Source organism: Alligator sinensis, unplaced genomic scaffold, assembly GCF_000455745.1.
Source record: "Alligator sinensis unplaced genomic scaffold, ASM45574v1 scaffold972_1, whole genome shotgun sequence".
In the NCBI taxonomy this organism is placed as follows: domain Eukaryota; kingdom Metazoa; phylum Chordata; order Crocodylia; family Alligatoridae; genus Alligator; species Alligator sinensis.
This window is the reverse complement of record NW_005843039.1, coordinates 355,754-373,935: the sequence shown is the minus strand read 5'-3', so window position 1 is coordinate 373,935 and position 18,182 is coordinate 355,754. Positions and strand designations below refer to the sequence as shown.

General features: G+C 40.5%; 1 protein-coding gene across 1 annotated transcript in view; it reads left to right on the top strand.

The window, feature by feature from the left end:
- KIF16B (kinesin family member 16B) overlaps positions 1 to 18,182 on the top strand; it is a 203,267-nt gene that overhangs the window by 65,178 nt on the left and 119,907 nt on the right. The window contains exons 8-9 of the mRNA XM_006036938.3: positions 3,691 to 3,773; positions 3,973 to 4,061. Of these exons, the coding sequence (XP_006037000.2) occupies positions 3,691 to 3,773; positions 3,973 to 4,061 (172 nt within the window). The remainder of the gene's footprint in view (positions 1 to 3,690; positions 3,774 to 3,972; positions 4,062 to 18,182) is intronic.

The window sequence follows — 18,182 nt, the reverse complement described above, 5'->3', positions numbered from 1 at the left end:
CCAGGTCTAAGGAGTTCTGTATTTTATGCCCAGGTTGGTTGAAGCCTTCTTGGGTAACCTTGGCCAAAATACTTGAAAGATGTACCATGTTCCACATGGGGGGAAAAAGATGTTAATACCCCTTTCTTCATGCTGGCTTTCTGCTTAATTTATGCAGGTTGAAAATCTCTTTTGGAGCAGAGATTGTCATACTGCCCGTGCAGCATACTGAGGTATGCTGGGGTGTGTAGAAGGTGCATACTTGGGTATATATTAGCATCCTGGAGGGCTAGACTTTGACTCGGTCTCTAGGCATTACCAAGAAAGAAATACTATTGACCAAATACCTTTTAAAAGTTTTTTTACAAAGCTTGTTTAAAGGAGAACAAATTATAGTCAAAGAATGTGCCCATTGTATATAGCAGGGGTTTTCAACCTTTTTTAAGGAGTGTACCCCTTCTGGTGGGGGGGAGAGGGTGACGACTGGACATGGAGCAGGCTGGGGCTTACACATGATGGCACGGGGTGGTGGATGGCAGTCACAGCCGTTGCCTGTGAGCTTCTCCCACACTGCGTCCAGCCAGCTGGGCAGTGCCTGTGTGGCCCACAGAGGGGAGTGGTGCTCCATCCCCACCTGCCTGCACATACCCCTTACCCCCTTTCCAGGTACCCCCGGGGATGTGTGTACCCCTGGTTGACAACCCCTGGCATGCAGTGTAGATAATAAATGGCAAGTTAAAACCCTGTTATGAATGCTTACCTTAATAATACATGGAAATTCTACAAGTTATGATACCCATGGTCTTCTAAGTAGCCAGGCATAATATACTTAAACATTTCTTAATAGTCTGGAAAGAAACTTATGCAAATTAAAAGATCAGTTCAGATCAGCATATCCAGTGTCAAGATCTTATTTTAATTGTATAACTATGTTAACCATTATCAGTGTATATTCACATTTCAAGTCCAGATCATCTAATTTAAATACTGTAACCATGGATTTAATATAGAATGAGGATAGAGCCATTTTGGATGCAGGGAAGACGCCAGTAAGGGACTTTTGGAGTCAATGAGAGTTTTGCCTTTGATTTAACTGGGATCAGTATTTCACTGAGCCTAGATTTTTATTTATAATTATTAAGAAAGTGGATCAATTGTGATTGTAATATAAACCAAATTGTATCTTCAGTTCGGTGCATGTTTTTAATTAAGCTAATAAAATAGAAATTTCACATCCAAAAGAAGAATTTCATCCTGACAAAGCCTTGTTTGGGTGAAGTATAACAGAATTCAACAAGTTTTAATGTGGAACCCTTTAGTAGATTCATAGATTGTTAGGGGCTGAAAGGGACCTTGCAGATCATTGGGTCCAGCCCCTCCCCCCCACCCCCCACCCCCACCTCCCACTGTAGGCAGGAAGACACCTCGGGTTATTTGACCCCAGCGAAGTGACTGTCTAGTCTCCTCTTGAAAACCTCCAGGGTAGGTGAATGCACCACCTCTGGAAGGAGTTTATTCCACAGTCTGGACACCTTGACTGTGAAGGAGTTTTTCCTGGTATTAAGCCTGTAGCGGCCTTACAGGAGGTTGCATCCATTGGTTCTAGCCTTCCCCAGGAGAACTATAGCAGGTACTTCCCTATTAAATGTGTAGTACTCATGCTTATCTGAGAAAACGCTATTTTGCCATGTCTGTAAGATGAAGAATGCTAATATATTTTTTATTATGGTAGGATTAAACCTGGTATCATCATCCTGCCACTATATAATTGCCCAGAAAGTACATTCTTTTTCATTTCTAATTAAGTACAAGTTGCATTTTATGAATTTAATTATTTACTGAATAATTTGGAGTGTTTCACTTTACAGTTTTTGAAACATGTTTTGTGAAATGATTCAGTTTTGGATAATGCTGAGTTTCAGTATTAGGTGTTCTTTCCTCCAAAGTCACAATGGCAAAAGGCAGAAATGATGGGATAGTAGGCCTTTTGGCTAGGGACAGAAGTTACACATAAATTGGTTTAAGTGAACAGAAACTGGTTTAAACCTGTAATGGAACCTAAGTTCTGTGCACATAAACCAGTTTCAAAGTGGCCAAAACTGGTTTAAGATAAACTTCTGTCCCAGACCCCTTCCTGATTTAACTTAAATCAGAGTCCCCCAGCATCCCGGCATGCTTTTCAGCCCTGGGCTGCGCTATCTGCTCTAGAGAGCAGGACTGGCCCCTCCCCTCTCCTCCCTAGCCAGCTTCGGCTGGCTGAGGAGGGGGTGGAAACTGCAGGCACGGTAGTTAGTCTACCTGGCTGCCCCCTGCCCCACGCTCCCCTTGCTTGCTGCTCAAGCAGGGATCCCCCTGCTCTCCCACAGCAGGGACCTCAGTGGCCTGGACCCCTGCCATCATCGCCACGCCACCCCCATGCTAGCTAATGCTGAGAGGTGTCTGTGTGTGTATATCTCTAATTTCACTGAAACAAAGGCAGGCAGAGTGGTGTCTGTTTAGAGCTTTTTGGAATTAATCAACAGGTCAAATGGTAATGTCTTCCTTATAATTGTCTTGGAAAAAGCTGTTTAAGAAGAGCTTGAACTAATGAGAGAGGCTTTTATTTTCTTGATGAGCTTGATAAGTTTTGTGTTTTGATAAGCTGCCTGCTGCTTGCTTCAAAGGCTGCAATTTGTCAGCATTCAAGAGGGGACAGAGAGGTGTGAGAAATGACCTGGTTTGCAACGAATACAGTGCCTTTCAGTTTGCTGCAGACAGGATGAAGAAGCAGGGAGAGGGAGATTGAAAAACTCAGCATCATCAACAGATGCATACAGTCCACACAAGCAGTCCTCCCTCTCCCCATCCCCACTTGACCTCAGAGTGGTAGCCAGGGGCTGTGGGCTGGCAACACTCCCTGCCTCCTGAGGAGTGTGGGGAAGCTTGGCAACAGCTACTTCCCCCTCCCCTTCAGGCACATCCTGGCTAGGGACTGTGCAGGGCAGGGTGGGAGTGTTAGCCCCTCCCTAATCATAGTGTCCTGCCGAGGCCTGGCTCTTGTGCCCCCCAGCTTCTAGCCTGAGCCACTGCAGACATGTGCCTGCATTTCTTGATTCAAAAGTGAATGTCTATCCACTTGCAAATCAGTTCAATCTCTGCAAGTTAGACTAACCTGCAAAGATTTGATCAATTCAGGCTTGGGCTTTTTGAATGTCTGTCCCTAGCCTTTAACTTCAAAGTAGGTGATAAAAATTTGGCTCAGGTCACTGGTGTTTGAAGGACGTTGCTGTGACATTTAAGTGCTGACTTTTTGAGTTAGACAGGCACTGGCACCTTTCAGGAAGGAAGCCCTCTATCTACAGAACTAGTCTTTCCGAAAGAGATTTGGGTCATATATAGGTAAAGCAGTGTGAGGAATCTCCTACTACAGCTTCCACTACTTATCACTGGCTAAAAGCATCCAGTCATGACTGGATTATACATTTCTAAAAAATGTATGTATTCTATATAATAGCAAAGAGGAATAAGCTATATACTTATAACCCTTCTTTAATGCAGACCTAACTACGGATCATTATAAAGCTTAGTTGTCAAAATATGGTTTTTCAATTTTTTGCTCATCTTTATAGAAGCCGATACTTTCATGTCAGTGACTGAGAAAATTATTTGGCATCTCCTGGTACAGTATGCTGTCAATAACATAGTGTGCGCGCATGCGTTTTATCTTGCCAGGTGCTGTTATATTACTTGGGAGAACCAATATGTTCCGCTTTAATCATCCCAAAGAAGCTGCCAAACTGAGGGAAAAAAGAAAGGTAAGATTAAATGAGTACTTGGGGAATTTAAATCTTTTCACAATTTTATATCTAAAATATCTATATCTTGACTGCTTTAGCTTTTGTTTTTTGCCCTGTTTCATATCAAAATAGTTCATGTTTGTCAAGTGGGAAAAATTATATGTATGTAAGCATAGCAATGGCTCTTTAATATTTTCATTATGTTCTCTGTTGTTAGAGTGGACTGCTGTCTTCCTTCAGCTTGTCCATGACAGATCTTTCAAAATCTTGTGAGAACCTCTCAGCTGTCATGCTTTATAATCCTGGGTAAGTATACCGAGAACAACAACTATGCAAAAGTCATAATCCCTTTTTTTTTTTTTAAGTTTGGTTTAAATTTATTTTTAAATGTTACCAACTTTAAATGAAATAATTTGTTCCTATACTAACTCGGTATATGCCAGAAGATGCAAGTTGAAATTTTCAAAAGACTTCTAAGTGGCCACAGGCTTGCAAATACATTTGGGTATGGGACTTCGGTTGTTAAGTCATCTACAGCCAGTTCCAAAAAGGGTAATGCTCAACATCTCTACCATTCCTAACTCCAGGAGTTGACTATATAAGCATGAGTTTGGTATTTAAGTTCTCTGTAATGTAAATAGGCTGATTTAGGCATGTAGGAATGAGATTTTGCAAAACCATCATGCTGAGCAGCAATCAGCTGAGAAAAAAGGCTGAAGAGAGGGGTATGACTCAAATTTTGCCTTTTTCCTCCACTTGGTTCCTAGGTGAGACTTGGATTTGCAATCCAAAACCACTTCCTGGATTTAGACATCTATGTCCAATAACTCTTGAATGCAAAAATGCATAAAAGGGCCTGGAAGAAGGAACCAAAACCACCCAGAATTCCCTGCTCTTGGGGGGTACCTACACCACTAAGCTGCTGAATCAGGCTTCCTCTTGCCTGCATTCTTTGTGGCCCTATAAATCTTGCACAGTTTAATTAGGAGAGCTGGGAGGGTCCCTTCATCATAGCCTTTATTCTAACCTAGTGGTGAGGATGTTGAAAGGAGGAAAAGTGTTGGAGTCCCCTCAGTCTGAGAAGGTTTTCTATGTCCTGGCAGATGTTTCAACCACTAGGCCAGAGGTGGGCAACATAATGTTCATAGGCTGGATCCATCCAGTGCAGCCATTTTATCTAGCCCATGGAAACTGGGGGGCTTTTGCCCTGATTGTCAGGAGAGGAATTTTGGTGGCATTTCAGTAGTAGAGGTCGTCTGTGAGGGGCTTCAGGTGCAGGGTACTTTGCAGATGCTGCTGTAACTGCGGCAGGGAGAAGCCATGGAGACAAGTAGGGAAGGAAGTTGTGACTACAGCTATGGTAGCAGTGATGCATCTGAATTGGAAGTGGTCCCCCACTCCCAAAATGTTGCTGACTCTTGCACTAAGCCACTATATAATAAGTTGTACAGTACTACTTTCCAGTTCTGCCTGTGTTTTTTTTAAATAAATGTGATGGTGGCTGCTTTGTTTTCAGATGTGCTTAGAGCTGCTGGGCTATGATAGGCATGCTCTGAACATGTGTACTGTAATGTACCCCTCAGAGTTTTAGGTACAGGATTCTCAACCAGGGTTTCGTGGCACCCTGGGGTGTCTTGGGATCCTTTTAAGGGTACTACGGGTGCTACACAATGTTAGCACTCTTAGGTGTGTAGACATGATACACAAGATAAACCAAGAGATTTCAAATAAGAATCCATGGCATCAAAAGCATTTTGATCTGTTGTGGTCTTTCTGAGTTCTTTGCAACAGATGACTGCACTATTATTTTTTCTGTAGTCAAAAAAGAAGTGAAAACTAAGAACTGTCATTTTCTAAAGGGGGGCCTCAAGCCTGAAAAGGGTTAGAACCATTGAGGTACAGAGAGGGCTAGTTAGTGAATCTGAAATTGTAGGCAAGGGGTAAGCAATGAGGCACTCAGCTAAGCCAGGCTGATGGCAATTTGGGTCCTGGGTAACCACACATACATAGTTACCTAAGTAAGGGTGAGAATACATATTAGAGGTAGCAAGTGCTAATTCTAAAGAATGTTGTTTTTTGTTAAGGTTAACTAGTGCTAGTGATCAGTCACATGTTCAGGATTAATACCCTCTCATGTTTACTGCTCAGACCTAGTGCTAGAGGGCTGGTGAGCAGGGAGCTGGGGCTGTAAGTCTGCTCCATGCCTGCTCTGCTTGCAGGCTCTAGCCACAGTGTTGGCTATGGGAGGAAGTGGGGAAGGGCCCCCCCTGTACCACTTGGATCACCCCTCTGCCCCTTCAGCCCCTGGATTCCCTCTCTACCCCACAGTCAGCCCCTCTACCCCAAAATCACCTCCCCAGTCCCAAGCTGACCCATCCATCCCCAGATCGCTGTGGGCAGAGGGGCAATTAGGGTGGCAAGGGTTTGATCTGGGGAGTGTGGAGGGTGATTTGAGGGTTGGAGGGGCGATTTGCAGGGAAAGGGGGCAGCAGTCTGGCAGCTTCCCACCCACCCCCTACCTCCCTGACTTCCGTATATCCCATCCTCCCTTTTCCTTCTCTTCCTACTCACCCCATCCCCACCCACCTGTTGTCCATATGTTTCCAGTTGTCAGTCCTGGGCTTTAGCGTCCTGGATGATAACTAGTCCACCTGGGAACAGTTCCTCCTGGAATAATGGAGGACTGCAGATTGGTGGCTTTATCTCTGGTGAACACCCAGAAATTAATTGAACTCAAGCTAGGTAGAATAGCTTAAAGATAATCCATATCCAAAGTGGTGTAACTTTAAGCTGCTGTCTAAAAGGCACTTAGCACTAATTAATGGGCCTAAATGTGTGATCTTTTAACTTTTAAGTGCTCTTAATAATATATAATTGTAATGTGCAATTTCAACCTAAGTTTTCTGGCACAAACTTAGACAATTTTGGCTTCTCATGAGTGAAAACCATTAGGTAGCTATTTAGGATGAGGCACCTAAATTCCATACAATTTGTATTTTAGGAACCTAAATCCTTGGCTTTTCAGTGCTATTGAAAATTTTAGTCAAACAAGAATGTCACATCTATGCTGGAGGCAGAGGTGAAAAAGCAAGAGAAAATTACTGCGTTTGGGAATCGCTGTTCTGCATATAGCTTGCATGCCAGGGAATACAAGTAACTCTTCATGGCCCCTGCATTTGGCTACTGGTCTTGAAGTCCCCCCTTTCTTTTTTCACCCTACTCCATTTATTCTGTGCAAGCCTCTTTGTGAGCTCACCTCACCACTATCTGCATCCCTGCCACAACCTGTCAAAACATTCTCTGCTAATTAACATTTTTCTAAAGTCCCTTTCAGTGGGATGATTTGTCTGCTACCCACTATCTCACCCCACCTCAAAACCAGCCCCCACAGTCTCTGCTGCCCCATCTATCTCATTGGCTTCCCTGGTCTCTGAGCAGTGTAGCTGGAGGGAGGCAGATTGCAGCCTTATAAGAAATAAGTATCTGATGGAATTTGGGAATTCTATTGGCTACTATGGTATAACTCATTTGGATTACCCTGAGCAAGGGGGAAAGTTAGACATTAACTGTCAAAAGCAGCCTATAGTGATGATGATATCAAAGGATGGGCCCTGCCACATGTTCAGATTAAAGCTGGATAGAAACGAGCAGTAAAGTTGTTATATATTTTCAAGCACTAACTTTGTAGCTGATCGGCTCTTTTTATAGCTGGTATTTCTTATGGCATCACAATTACTTTGTACATGTGGCCAGTCTCAATTTATTGCGTGGTTTAACCAGTTAGTTGCGTAATATATGTAACATGTGGCAGAGGCCTGTGTGATAATGAAAGAGACTGGAGAACCTAGCAATTGTTTGCATTTAATCGGAAAATGCCACGAAAGTGGAAAGAAATGGGGTAGTTCCAAAGAGAGTTGAAAATTCTTCTGAAAAAGCTAATATTATATTGAAATGTTTGAAGAAAATCCACTCATTTTTTTGAAGGGGTACTTTGGACACAGTGGTGAAATGTTTAAGTCACATTAGCAAATAAGTTTGGGATGCCTATATTGTTTAGTACTTTTGAAAATTTAACTAGAAATAGATTTGACACTTGAATAGTGGAGTTCTGTGTTTCATTATGTTCAAATCTTAAAGGCATTAAGAGATATACCCTATTTCTTATTTGGAGAATTGGATCCTTAGCAATAATCTCTGTTAAAATGAACACTAAACATTGAGGACGTCACATAAAATTGCATAATTTCTTAGAACTATATTGTGGCTGCTCTTTTACCAGAAGGTCACCCATAGAGAACTTAAGACACTGAACAGTTGTCTTATCAATTTTGCATTTATTTTCTCCTAGAGGAATGAAAGAAAAGCCCTGAAAAGCAGAAATATTTTTTAGCCTCCCAAAACAAGTTCACAAGTTACTGCTGACAGATGTTCAGATTATTTTTGTAAAGGGTTGGATGAGGGTCTTGGATGCTCCTGGGCACCCGTTACTACTATCCTATCACTTGAGGCTTTTTTCAGACTACACAGTGTTATCCTGTTTGAATACCGCTGTGAATAATAAGACTGTATTGCACAGTACTGACCATGACTTAGCAATTAATGTAGACTAGGACAGATTTTCTCATCATTGTCTTGCTCACAGTTATAACATTTATAGTAACATTTTATAGTACAGACAAGGCCCAGTTGGACAGTGCATTGAAGGATGCTTCTGCCTCCAAAGTTCGTTCCATCTCCATGTGCTGTGAAATCATGCTTCCCAAAGAATGTGGCTTCTCTAACCTCTCAGAAATATTTGCGTTTAGGTTAGAGCAGCCTGCACAAAAAAGGAAAGCATGTTTTTTGGAAATGTATCCTGAAGAAGAGAGAGAATTCCTACCTTTTCTATAAGGTCTTCAAGCCCTAGGGATTATATACATAGAACAATGTATTTAAGTCATCAATATATCAGGATTTTTCCTGGAAGTAAGTTTAAATATTTTTTCTGAATAGCACTGTTTTCCCTCTTGGTGGTGGCTTTTGCTGCTGACTGGGGGAAATATTAGGTGAAATAGATCTGTGCTAGAACCTCTCACTATTCATATCTGCAAAAACCTGTATGCATGTGTTTTATTATAGGCCATGGACTAAGTTACTGACAGTGTCATCCTTATTTTCCTATCAGGTTTTTGTGAAACTGGCTTCTGGAAACAAATGTTTTGCTTTGCTCTATTTGTAAACACAGGCAAGGATTATTTTTTATGTTTTACATTAGTGGGAGAGTGTCAGCCTGTGGGCAGTCGTTGTTTGTTGTTAGTAATAAAAGCTATTTTAATTTTCCCCATAGTAACTGTTTGAGAGAGATTTTTAGCTGAGGTAGGGGAATGCTGAGCATGTTTATAATTTAAACACTTATCCTTTGGTATAGATGCTTTAATTTCTCTTTTTAAAAAAAACAACAAAAAAACAACAACATATGCCATATATAATAAAATAGTCTATCCACACTCACAGAAAGGAAACTTAGGAAGTTGTCTAGTCCAACCTGCTACTCAAGGTCAGGTCAGCTCTCTCCAAACCATCTCAACCAAGCATTAGTTTAACCTACGCTTAAAGACTTCCAGTGATGGAGATTCCACTACCACTCTTGGTCGTCTGTTCCAGGGCCTAACTGCCTGCGTAGTTGGAAAGTTCTTCGTAACATCTACCTTGAATTTATCTTGCTGCAATTTAAGTCAGCAAGGACTTCTTGTCCTGTCCCCTGTGGCCACAGAAAAACAGATTTCAGGTATTTGAAGACTGTTATCAACTCACTTTCTCCTTCTTCTCTTCTTTGGAGAAGAGAAGGTCTCCTAACCTTTCCTCATATGTCATATTTTCTAGACTTCTAATCATTTTTGTCACTTTTCTTTAAACTCTTACGTTAGGTCCGGTCTCACCAATGCTGAATAGAGTTGAAAAATCAGTTCTTGTGTCAGGCATATGGCACTTCTGGTAATATGTCCCAGTATGCAGTTGGATGTTTTGCAACAACAGCACACCATTGACTCCTCGGTATGCAGTCCTTTTCTATAATATGGACTAATGATACAAAGTTACTCTTTGTCCAGATTTCATTTAATTTATTTTATTTATATGCTGCCCTCCCCAAAAGAAGGCTCAAAGCAACTTACAGTAAAATAGATTTGTGATAAAACATTTCAAATCTGACTGCTTTTACTCATGAAAGCCCCTTTATGAGTCTCTTACCCATCAAATCTCTTCCTAGTACAGAGAGAAGATGAGCTTTTAGTTTGAAGCGTTCTTTAAACAAGCCACATTTATACATTAGCAAGGGGGAACATACACCATGATTGGTCTCCCTTATGTACAGCTCCTTATAAACAGCCCCTTTTAAACCTAAGAATCTCCAGCTTGAGCAGTTTTGTGGGTCTCAGCCTTGTACTAGAAGAGTATTTAGTGTCTTCAGTAACCTAGATTCAAACCATGTAGAGCTTTATAGTTTCAGACATTGGTTTTAAAACTCCCATATGAAAAAAGCAGGTTAGTTGTGCAGGCAGTACAGCTTGCAGAACAGTAAAGTGTGCTTCTCTATAGGTGACACTACTTATCAAGCAAACTGTCACTTGGTACACTGGCTTCAGTTTCTGCATGGTGTCTGTTCATCTTAAATGAACACCATTGAACTAATCTAATATTGAGGTGAAAAGGGCAGGCTAACTAGCAAGGTCAACACATGGGGTCTAGTTTAGAGGCAGCAGATATGCCCATTAGATACATAGCCTTTCAGAGCATGGAATAGATTCCAAGTCTCCCAAATCACCGTTCCTCTGTTGCTGCTCACTACTGTTGGGACTCAGTAGCATGTGTTCTTTTCCCCTCTGGTGCTAGTTCATATAGGATGACAACCTATTTCTGTTATCAGTTACTATACCAGTTCAAGTGGCAGAGATCTGTGCAGGTTCTAATCCTTTTGACCTGCATCAGTGTCAGCATACTACATGATGATTTAAATTTTTTTTTTTTTTTAAGTTTCCCTCTCTCTCTTTTTCTCTTGCTCTCTCTTGCTCTCTGGTCTCACAGCCTCAGGAGCCTATAACCACCTTAAATACAGCCTTCCATCTCCCCTTATCTTGTGCAACATGCTTTCATCTTGCCACATCTTCACTTGTCCCTTCCAGATCAGTTTTTTTTAACTTCCCATTATTGACCTGGTTTGCCTTGAGGTTTGATACCCTTCATCTCAGCTTCCAAAATCTGCCTCACATGCCTTCTCTCATCAGTTCTTATGATATGCCCTGCTCATTTCATTCTCTGCAGTCTTACCTTGCTCAAGACATCAGGTATTTTGTAAGGTCCACAAACTCTTGATTATGTTTTCTTTATATTTCCATTTTCTTACACTGTACCAATATTTTCTTTAGCACTTCATTTTCAAACCTTTTTCCATTTCTCTTTTTCCATTTGCCTCTGTCAGCATCCAGGATTCACATTCATGTAAAAGGACAGGTTGAACAATTGTATTATAAAGCAGGATGTTAAGGTTTCTTAAGATTTTCCTTGAAGCCCTTACATTATCCAAGCTCAACAGGTATAAACCTCCCCCCAATAAAGAATATTGCTAATGTTGTAGCATCAAGCACTTAAATTAAGCAATTTTAATTCAGCTGTCTTGTATACATGCTTTAGGATACCTGGCCTTAATTATGTGATTGCATACTGTTTTTCCAGGGGGCCCTTCTTGTTTATTCCACAAAATGGATTGATGAGCAGCTATTCAATAGTTTTTCTCTTTGTTGTCCAGTGTGCAACCCCAGGTTTGAATAGCATAAATAAAAGCCTACTCTGAGGATTAATTTCCTCTCTAACTGCTGGAGTGTCTCCGTGCTTCACAAATATTAATTATTTTCATAGCATACCTGTGAGCTGAGGGAGCAGTATCCCATTTGCAGATAGGGAACAGAGGTACAGAGAGTCAAAGGTATCAAAGGTATTTGTGTGCCTGATTTGAGATGCATTGAATCTGATTTTTCAGAATACTTAATGCAATAAAGCACTTTCAGAGCTCATTTTCCATTGACTGCTGTTGTAGCTATTAGTGGTTGGTAGTTTTACAAATCAGGTCTTGGATTGTCAAGTCAGGCACACAGAAAATGGTGGAAGGCAAGGAATGATTGCCTATGAGAAGTTTTAAGTGATTTGCCCGATGCTGATAGCTTGTACGAACTCTGGGGTGGAGCCAGGGAAAGAATTCAGTTCTCCAAGGCAGCCTCCTGCTTGTCTTAAGCATGCTTTTCCCTTTATGTTATCCTACCACATCCCTACACATCTTCCTATTTTTGCAACAGTTGAAGCAGGGCTGCTACAAACAATGGTCTCCTTTGTTCCCCAACTCTCATTTACTCTAAGAGTAGGTCCACCCACTCTGTAAGCGAATGAGACGGAGAAGTATAACAAAATAGCATGGGATCATGTGACTTAAGACACTATCATAATGCAGAAAATGTAGGGTTTCATTGTTAAGGCCATTTTAAATACGACATTTCTTAAGCCCTTGATATTTCAGACTTAATTATCTTTTAATGCCTTTTTTATGTCTTTCTGTATATAAAATATGCACATTTTTAATGCAAGGTTTTATTCTTGAAAACCCTTCTACAGACAAAGTGTGGTTTCCCTGCAAAGTCTGGCACTGGAGACTCAGAACTGATAAAGAAATGTTCAGGCAGTGAAGTTAGGCTAAAGAGAGTCTTGAGGAAGATGGGAGCATCTATTACATCCTGATCAGGGCTAGTCATCCGAAATGGAAATGCATTGGCATCTATTTTTTTATTGCTAATCATATTTAGTACTGTTGTGCCTGTGGACCAGCCACATGGGGCCCCATTTGGCTATGCAGCAAACAAATGCAGAGTAGAAGATGATCACTGCTGCAGAGAGCTTATGTTTAGATTAACAAGATAGAGTCAGAGTTGGGGAAGAGATGTAACAAAGATACACACAAATGGAGGGAACAATACAATAGTGACCAACCTTATTTGGGGGTTTCTTAGGAGAAGGCAAGCCAAACTGAAAGAAAAGGCAGCATAAAAGCAGAAGGACAGGGCAAGGGAGAAGGGGGAAGAAGGCAGGTAAGAAGGTAAATTAAGGTGACGGGAAAGGCAAGGAGAGAGGTGTTTGAAACAAACAGCCTGATGAAAAAAATGCATCAGAACATGGAAAGTATAGTCAAAAAGTTCTCTGGAGGTCTATGGGTCTCTACTTCGGCTGCTTTTGCTAGTTCTTGCAGCTTAGAGTCTGGCAGCTTTTTTCCCCCCAGTGCCACATATGGGCAGCAGAGACGCACCAAATGATGCTACTTCAGCCACCCTGACTCCCTCCCACCAGAGAGGTTCCCTTGATCAGTTCTTGGCCTATGGTATGCTGTGGGAGGAATGACCCTACTTGGGACACATTGTGCCCCAAATTACTAGGGTTCATTTCTCTATTTGCCTCTAGGCTGCATGTATGTGTGGTGGAAACTTTATTAGTTGAGTGAGCCTTGTTAATGTGTTTGCAACAGCTACAATATTTAGCTGTGCATGCATCTACTGTAATTTATTTTTATAAAATTTATCAAATTTAATAATGGATATCCTGAAAAGACTACAAGAAAACCACAGTGTGGATACAAAATGTCAGTGTAAAAGAAGGGATGCTTGCCAGAAGACCATTGTTTAAAAAAAAAAGCAACCAATATTTCTACTCAAGGGAGATCACTTGATGGCATCAAGATGATCATATAATCATAAAGTATCCCTTGATTTTAATGGACACTGCTAAATTTGCTTTTGCATAGTTAGGAGAAATGTAGGTCTCTTCCAAGATGTTATCCTCCTTGTAACAGTCTTTTTCCCTTCAGTCTGTTCAATTTACATGGTAAGGATGACCTCTGAAGGTCAAGGGTGTTATGTCTTCTGTCTTCTCTTAGGCTGGCTTTTCATTGTCTTAATCCTGTAGAGAGGAAGAGCTTAGAGGCATGGTTTCATTCCCCACACTTGGGAGATATCATAGCTCTGGCTGTGCATCCCTTATCCTGGGTTCTCACTAGCCTGCATATTCTGGATTGCTGTACTTTATAGGTCACCTGGGTTGGATGAGCTAGAATTTCTTGACTAGTTTAGTGTTCAAGCTTTCTCTCTGATACCTGTTCTGGGGAATAAGGCCCATAGTCCTACTGTCCTTTGCTAACTAAGACTAGTGGTGACCCTTCTGTCCCTCTACCAGCCAATCTACTGCAGTTTCAGAAGTACACCATGTTCCATCTTTGTGGGTACTCTAGTTTATGATTTAATCCTTCTGGGAAAAGGAAATTGAAGCAGTTAAACCATGGATTGGCAGAAGAATTTCTAAAAGAATCACACTTTACTCGTAAACAAATCACAAGAGAGATCCAGTTTTAGACAAAATAGTAATGGTCTATATATAGCTTTCCCTCTAAGATCTCACCACTCTTTAAGTGCCTTTGTGTTTTGGTTAGGCAGTATCTTCTGGGTTCCAGGGTTCCCTCCTGCTCCAGATTCTCTCATGTGACTATTTTAAGGCCATTGAAATATATCCAGTCATGTAACTTCTGTTGATACATGCACCTTACTAATCTGTGTGTGTATTTGTTGAATAGCATTGGTAATTTAACAGTGTTTGATTTTTCCAATGCTATGAATCTCATGACCTGAAATGTAATTAAAAAAAGTTTCATTGTCATATTTATACATAGTATATGCTTTAGTATAAGGATTTGTACCTTATCTCTTTATAATGTTCTGGAAGCATTTGAAACCATGGACAGCAGAAATTTGGATTGGTGCTTATGAACAACATGCCATCCTGTGTGATCTTGGAAATCACAAAAACACTGTCTCTGGAAAAAAAAGATGTCAGTGAAAAGTAGTATGTATAAGTTGTCAGTTGTCCCCATGCTACCATATAGAATAAAGTGTACTGTATAAACTTCTTTGTGAGCCACAAAAGAAGTCTGTCTTCTGTCCATCACAGAGATGAAGATTTTGATGTGGTCAGATGTTTGAACACTGCATGACAGAAAAAAAAGTGAGGAAATGCAAGAGGGCTTGTTGGTGGTTTTTCCAATTGGAGACAAGCTGAAGCCTGTGTTGGTATGGGCATGTCCTGTGAAGACATGACTTAACATATTGACAGGATGGGTCTCTCAACAAGAGTGGAAGAAAGACCACTAAGGGGAAGGCTAAAAACATGGTACATGTAAAGAATGTTGGAGGATCTTAAGGAGCCTAGCCTGGCAGGGTTTTGGTTCATGAGTATTAAATTGTGGCATATGACTTAAAAGGTCACCAAATCAAGGAAGAGGAGGCGATCACATTTTCTTAGATCCTAGTATCTTCCTTAGAAGACTTCAAAACTTCCTTTTATCAATATTTCAAGCTGCAGTCAGCTTGTAGCATATGGGAAAACATTTCCAAAATCATACGTAGAAGATATGTGAATATGCTTAGTGAGTTCATAACTTTCAGTACAATTTTTTAAGGTGGGAAATGTTATCTGTATTTGTCCAATTCTCTCGACCCTGTCAAAAAGGTAACAAAATAGTTTGCATTCTCTGCTTCAAGTATCCCTTTTCCTCTTATCTTCAAGTAGACCTAATTTTTAAAATCTATTGCTTTTAGAGTCCTTCTCCTGCTGTCTCAGATTTGATAACATAAGAACCAGCAGCGAACTTTACAGTTTCTGTAATTTTGCAATAAACTGCTTGTAAGGTTAAGTATCTGGAACCATCTGTAGCAGAAAAGCCTGGGAATTATTATTTTCATTTTTTACAATAGCAAGTAAGTGATAGTTGTATTCTGTTAGTTTCTGACTCCTCTGATGATGCTGGATTCCTGTTTCTGAAAGCCAGAGGTTTTCTCTTGTGTTTACAGATTAATTAAAAAAATCTAAGAGAAAGCAATAATCTAACAGAAAGTGATATATACCATGTAAAATCACATGTGCTTTTTAAAACTATTTGAATTATAAGGCAAATGAAATGATCAAAATAGATGTTAAAGCACTTTCCTGTAACTGGATTCACTAGCTGTGCGTGCAAAGTTTCTTTATTATAATGAAAAGAGTACAAAATAGTAGGAAGAAGATGAAACTGCTTTGAAAGTAAAGCAATCCCTGGAAAAGAATGGAAAGAAGATGCAATAAATCCTGTCATGTCCTCTCTCTCTTTCTTGACAGAAACATCACTTGAAAGTGCATCTTACTTTTATTTTCTAACTATGTAAATTCAGCCTAGCAATATAGAGAGCTGCAAATGGCTAGTTTGTTTAAACTTTAGTTATTGCCAGTGTATGTAAGGTTACTTGTTTTTCTACTCCTGATATACCTTCAAAATGCTTCTGACACCTTAATGCTTGACAATTATTGTACTTGGCCCTAATATACGACTTATTTACATTACTTGTAGAGCACTTATTGTTTCCAGTTTTCAGTCAAGTTCTAAAACAAGTACATGAGTTTAGTAGGTGTGTGTGTTTGTTTGTTTTACGGGTTCAAAAGACTTGTGTTTGAATATGGGTTCTTCAAGGCTATAATGAGTCCTTCCCTCCACAAACAACTTAAGCACTTTTGAAAACCGAACTTTGCTGCAACCAAGGTTTTTGAGTGACCTCACATCACTTTTTCTTTGTGTGAAAAAGCTGCCTGGTGTTGAACGGGTGTTACTTATCCATGAAAAAGTAAACAGTTGAAAATTTTAAGGAATGAATGAAAGAAGAATGAGATAGGGAACAATATATACATAAAGTGAAGTAAAAAAAAAAAAAAGCAAAAGAGAATTTGATGAGCTTTCTCCATATTCTCTTACATGTCCTTATGAAAGGGGACATGTAAGAGAATAAGGAGAAATAATTAAAATGGGGAATTACCTCTATTGTCTTAATGGCCAAAAGAGGTGGAAAATGAGCTGTGGACCATCAAAGCCATCTGGCCACCTTTGTATCTACTTTGCTCAAGAACTCAGTCCACTGACATGGAGCCTTTTAGGTCAGGAAAGATACTGGAGCTGAAGTCATCGTTGGCAGCAGTTCCTCAATGCAAGGATGACAGTCTTCTGGTAAACAGAGGAGTCATCAGCGAGTACATAGATGACCGAGGCAGCTGATTCAAGATCTGCAAATTCCACTGGAGATGTGGCAAATAGTTCTGGAAGAAAGGAGTAAATTCTGGTGATGTCAGGTCACAACATTTTCCCTTTGTTTCTTTCATCTATCCACATCCACAGTGAGATGAGTTTGCTCCAAATAATAAGTGTCTTGTTGTACATCATGACACCAATGAGAATGATTCAGTGCTTGAGTCTCCCAGGTACTGATGTTAATATTGCATTTTTTAGCTTTGCCTTCAAGGTGTCCTTGAATCTCTTATTTTGCCCACCTCTAGAGTGGTGACCATCAGTGAGTTGAGAGTATAGGATCTGTTTTGGGAGCTAGTTTTCAGGCATCCTCATGATATGCCCTGTCTAACAGAGCTGGTGCCATATACACATGTCTTTAATGTTGGTGGTGTTTGTGTGAGCCAGAATGCTGGCATTCATTCTTCTGTCCTTCCAGTTGGAGACTTACCCAAAGACATTGCTGATAGTCATGTTCCAAAGTTTTCAAGTATTTCCAATATGTCCAGGTTTCATATCCATATGACAGGGGTAGGGCTGACAGCAGCCTGGTATATGAGAAGATTGGTTTTGGTCCTGATGTCATAATCATTAAAGACACGTTTGGAGACTTATACAGGCTGTACTGGCAGATTTTCCAGTGTTGAATATTGTCTGTTTACATTTTAGATAAGGGGACCCAGGTAGGGGACTATTCTCAATTTGCTCAATATTCTCCTAAGGATTGCCCTCTAATTGTATTGAAGATCAGTAATGGAGGTGTTAGCTTTCCAGGATTTGGAATGTAACCAGTTGATATTAAAGAGATTCCTGTCCTTGTGACACTGGGTACTGAATCCATGGAAGTCTACCAGCAACAAAATGCGAAATAGCTGACATATAGGTGGGAAATGAGTGTTGGTGCAGTTCTACATGCTTGTTTGATTCCACTTGTAGTTGTGGAGGGGTCCATTTCCAAGCCATTCCTTAGGAGGGTTGCTGTCATGTCATCATGAAAGAGTCTGATAATGATAACAAATTTTGGCAGGCATCCAGAACTCATCAGGATGTTCATTAGGGCCTGTCTGTCAATTGAAGTAAAGGCCTTAGTTGGGTTAGTGAAGGCCATGTGAAGAGCGTGATGTTGCTTTCAGCACTTTTTCTGCAGCTGTCTAGCAATAAAGATCATGTGTACTGTACCTCTGTGGTCTGAAATCACATACAGAATCAGGTGGAATCTGCTCAGTGAGGAAAGTGAGTCTATTGAGGAGAATACAGGCAAGGATTTTCCCAGCTAT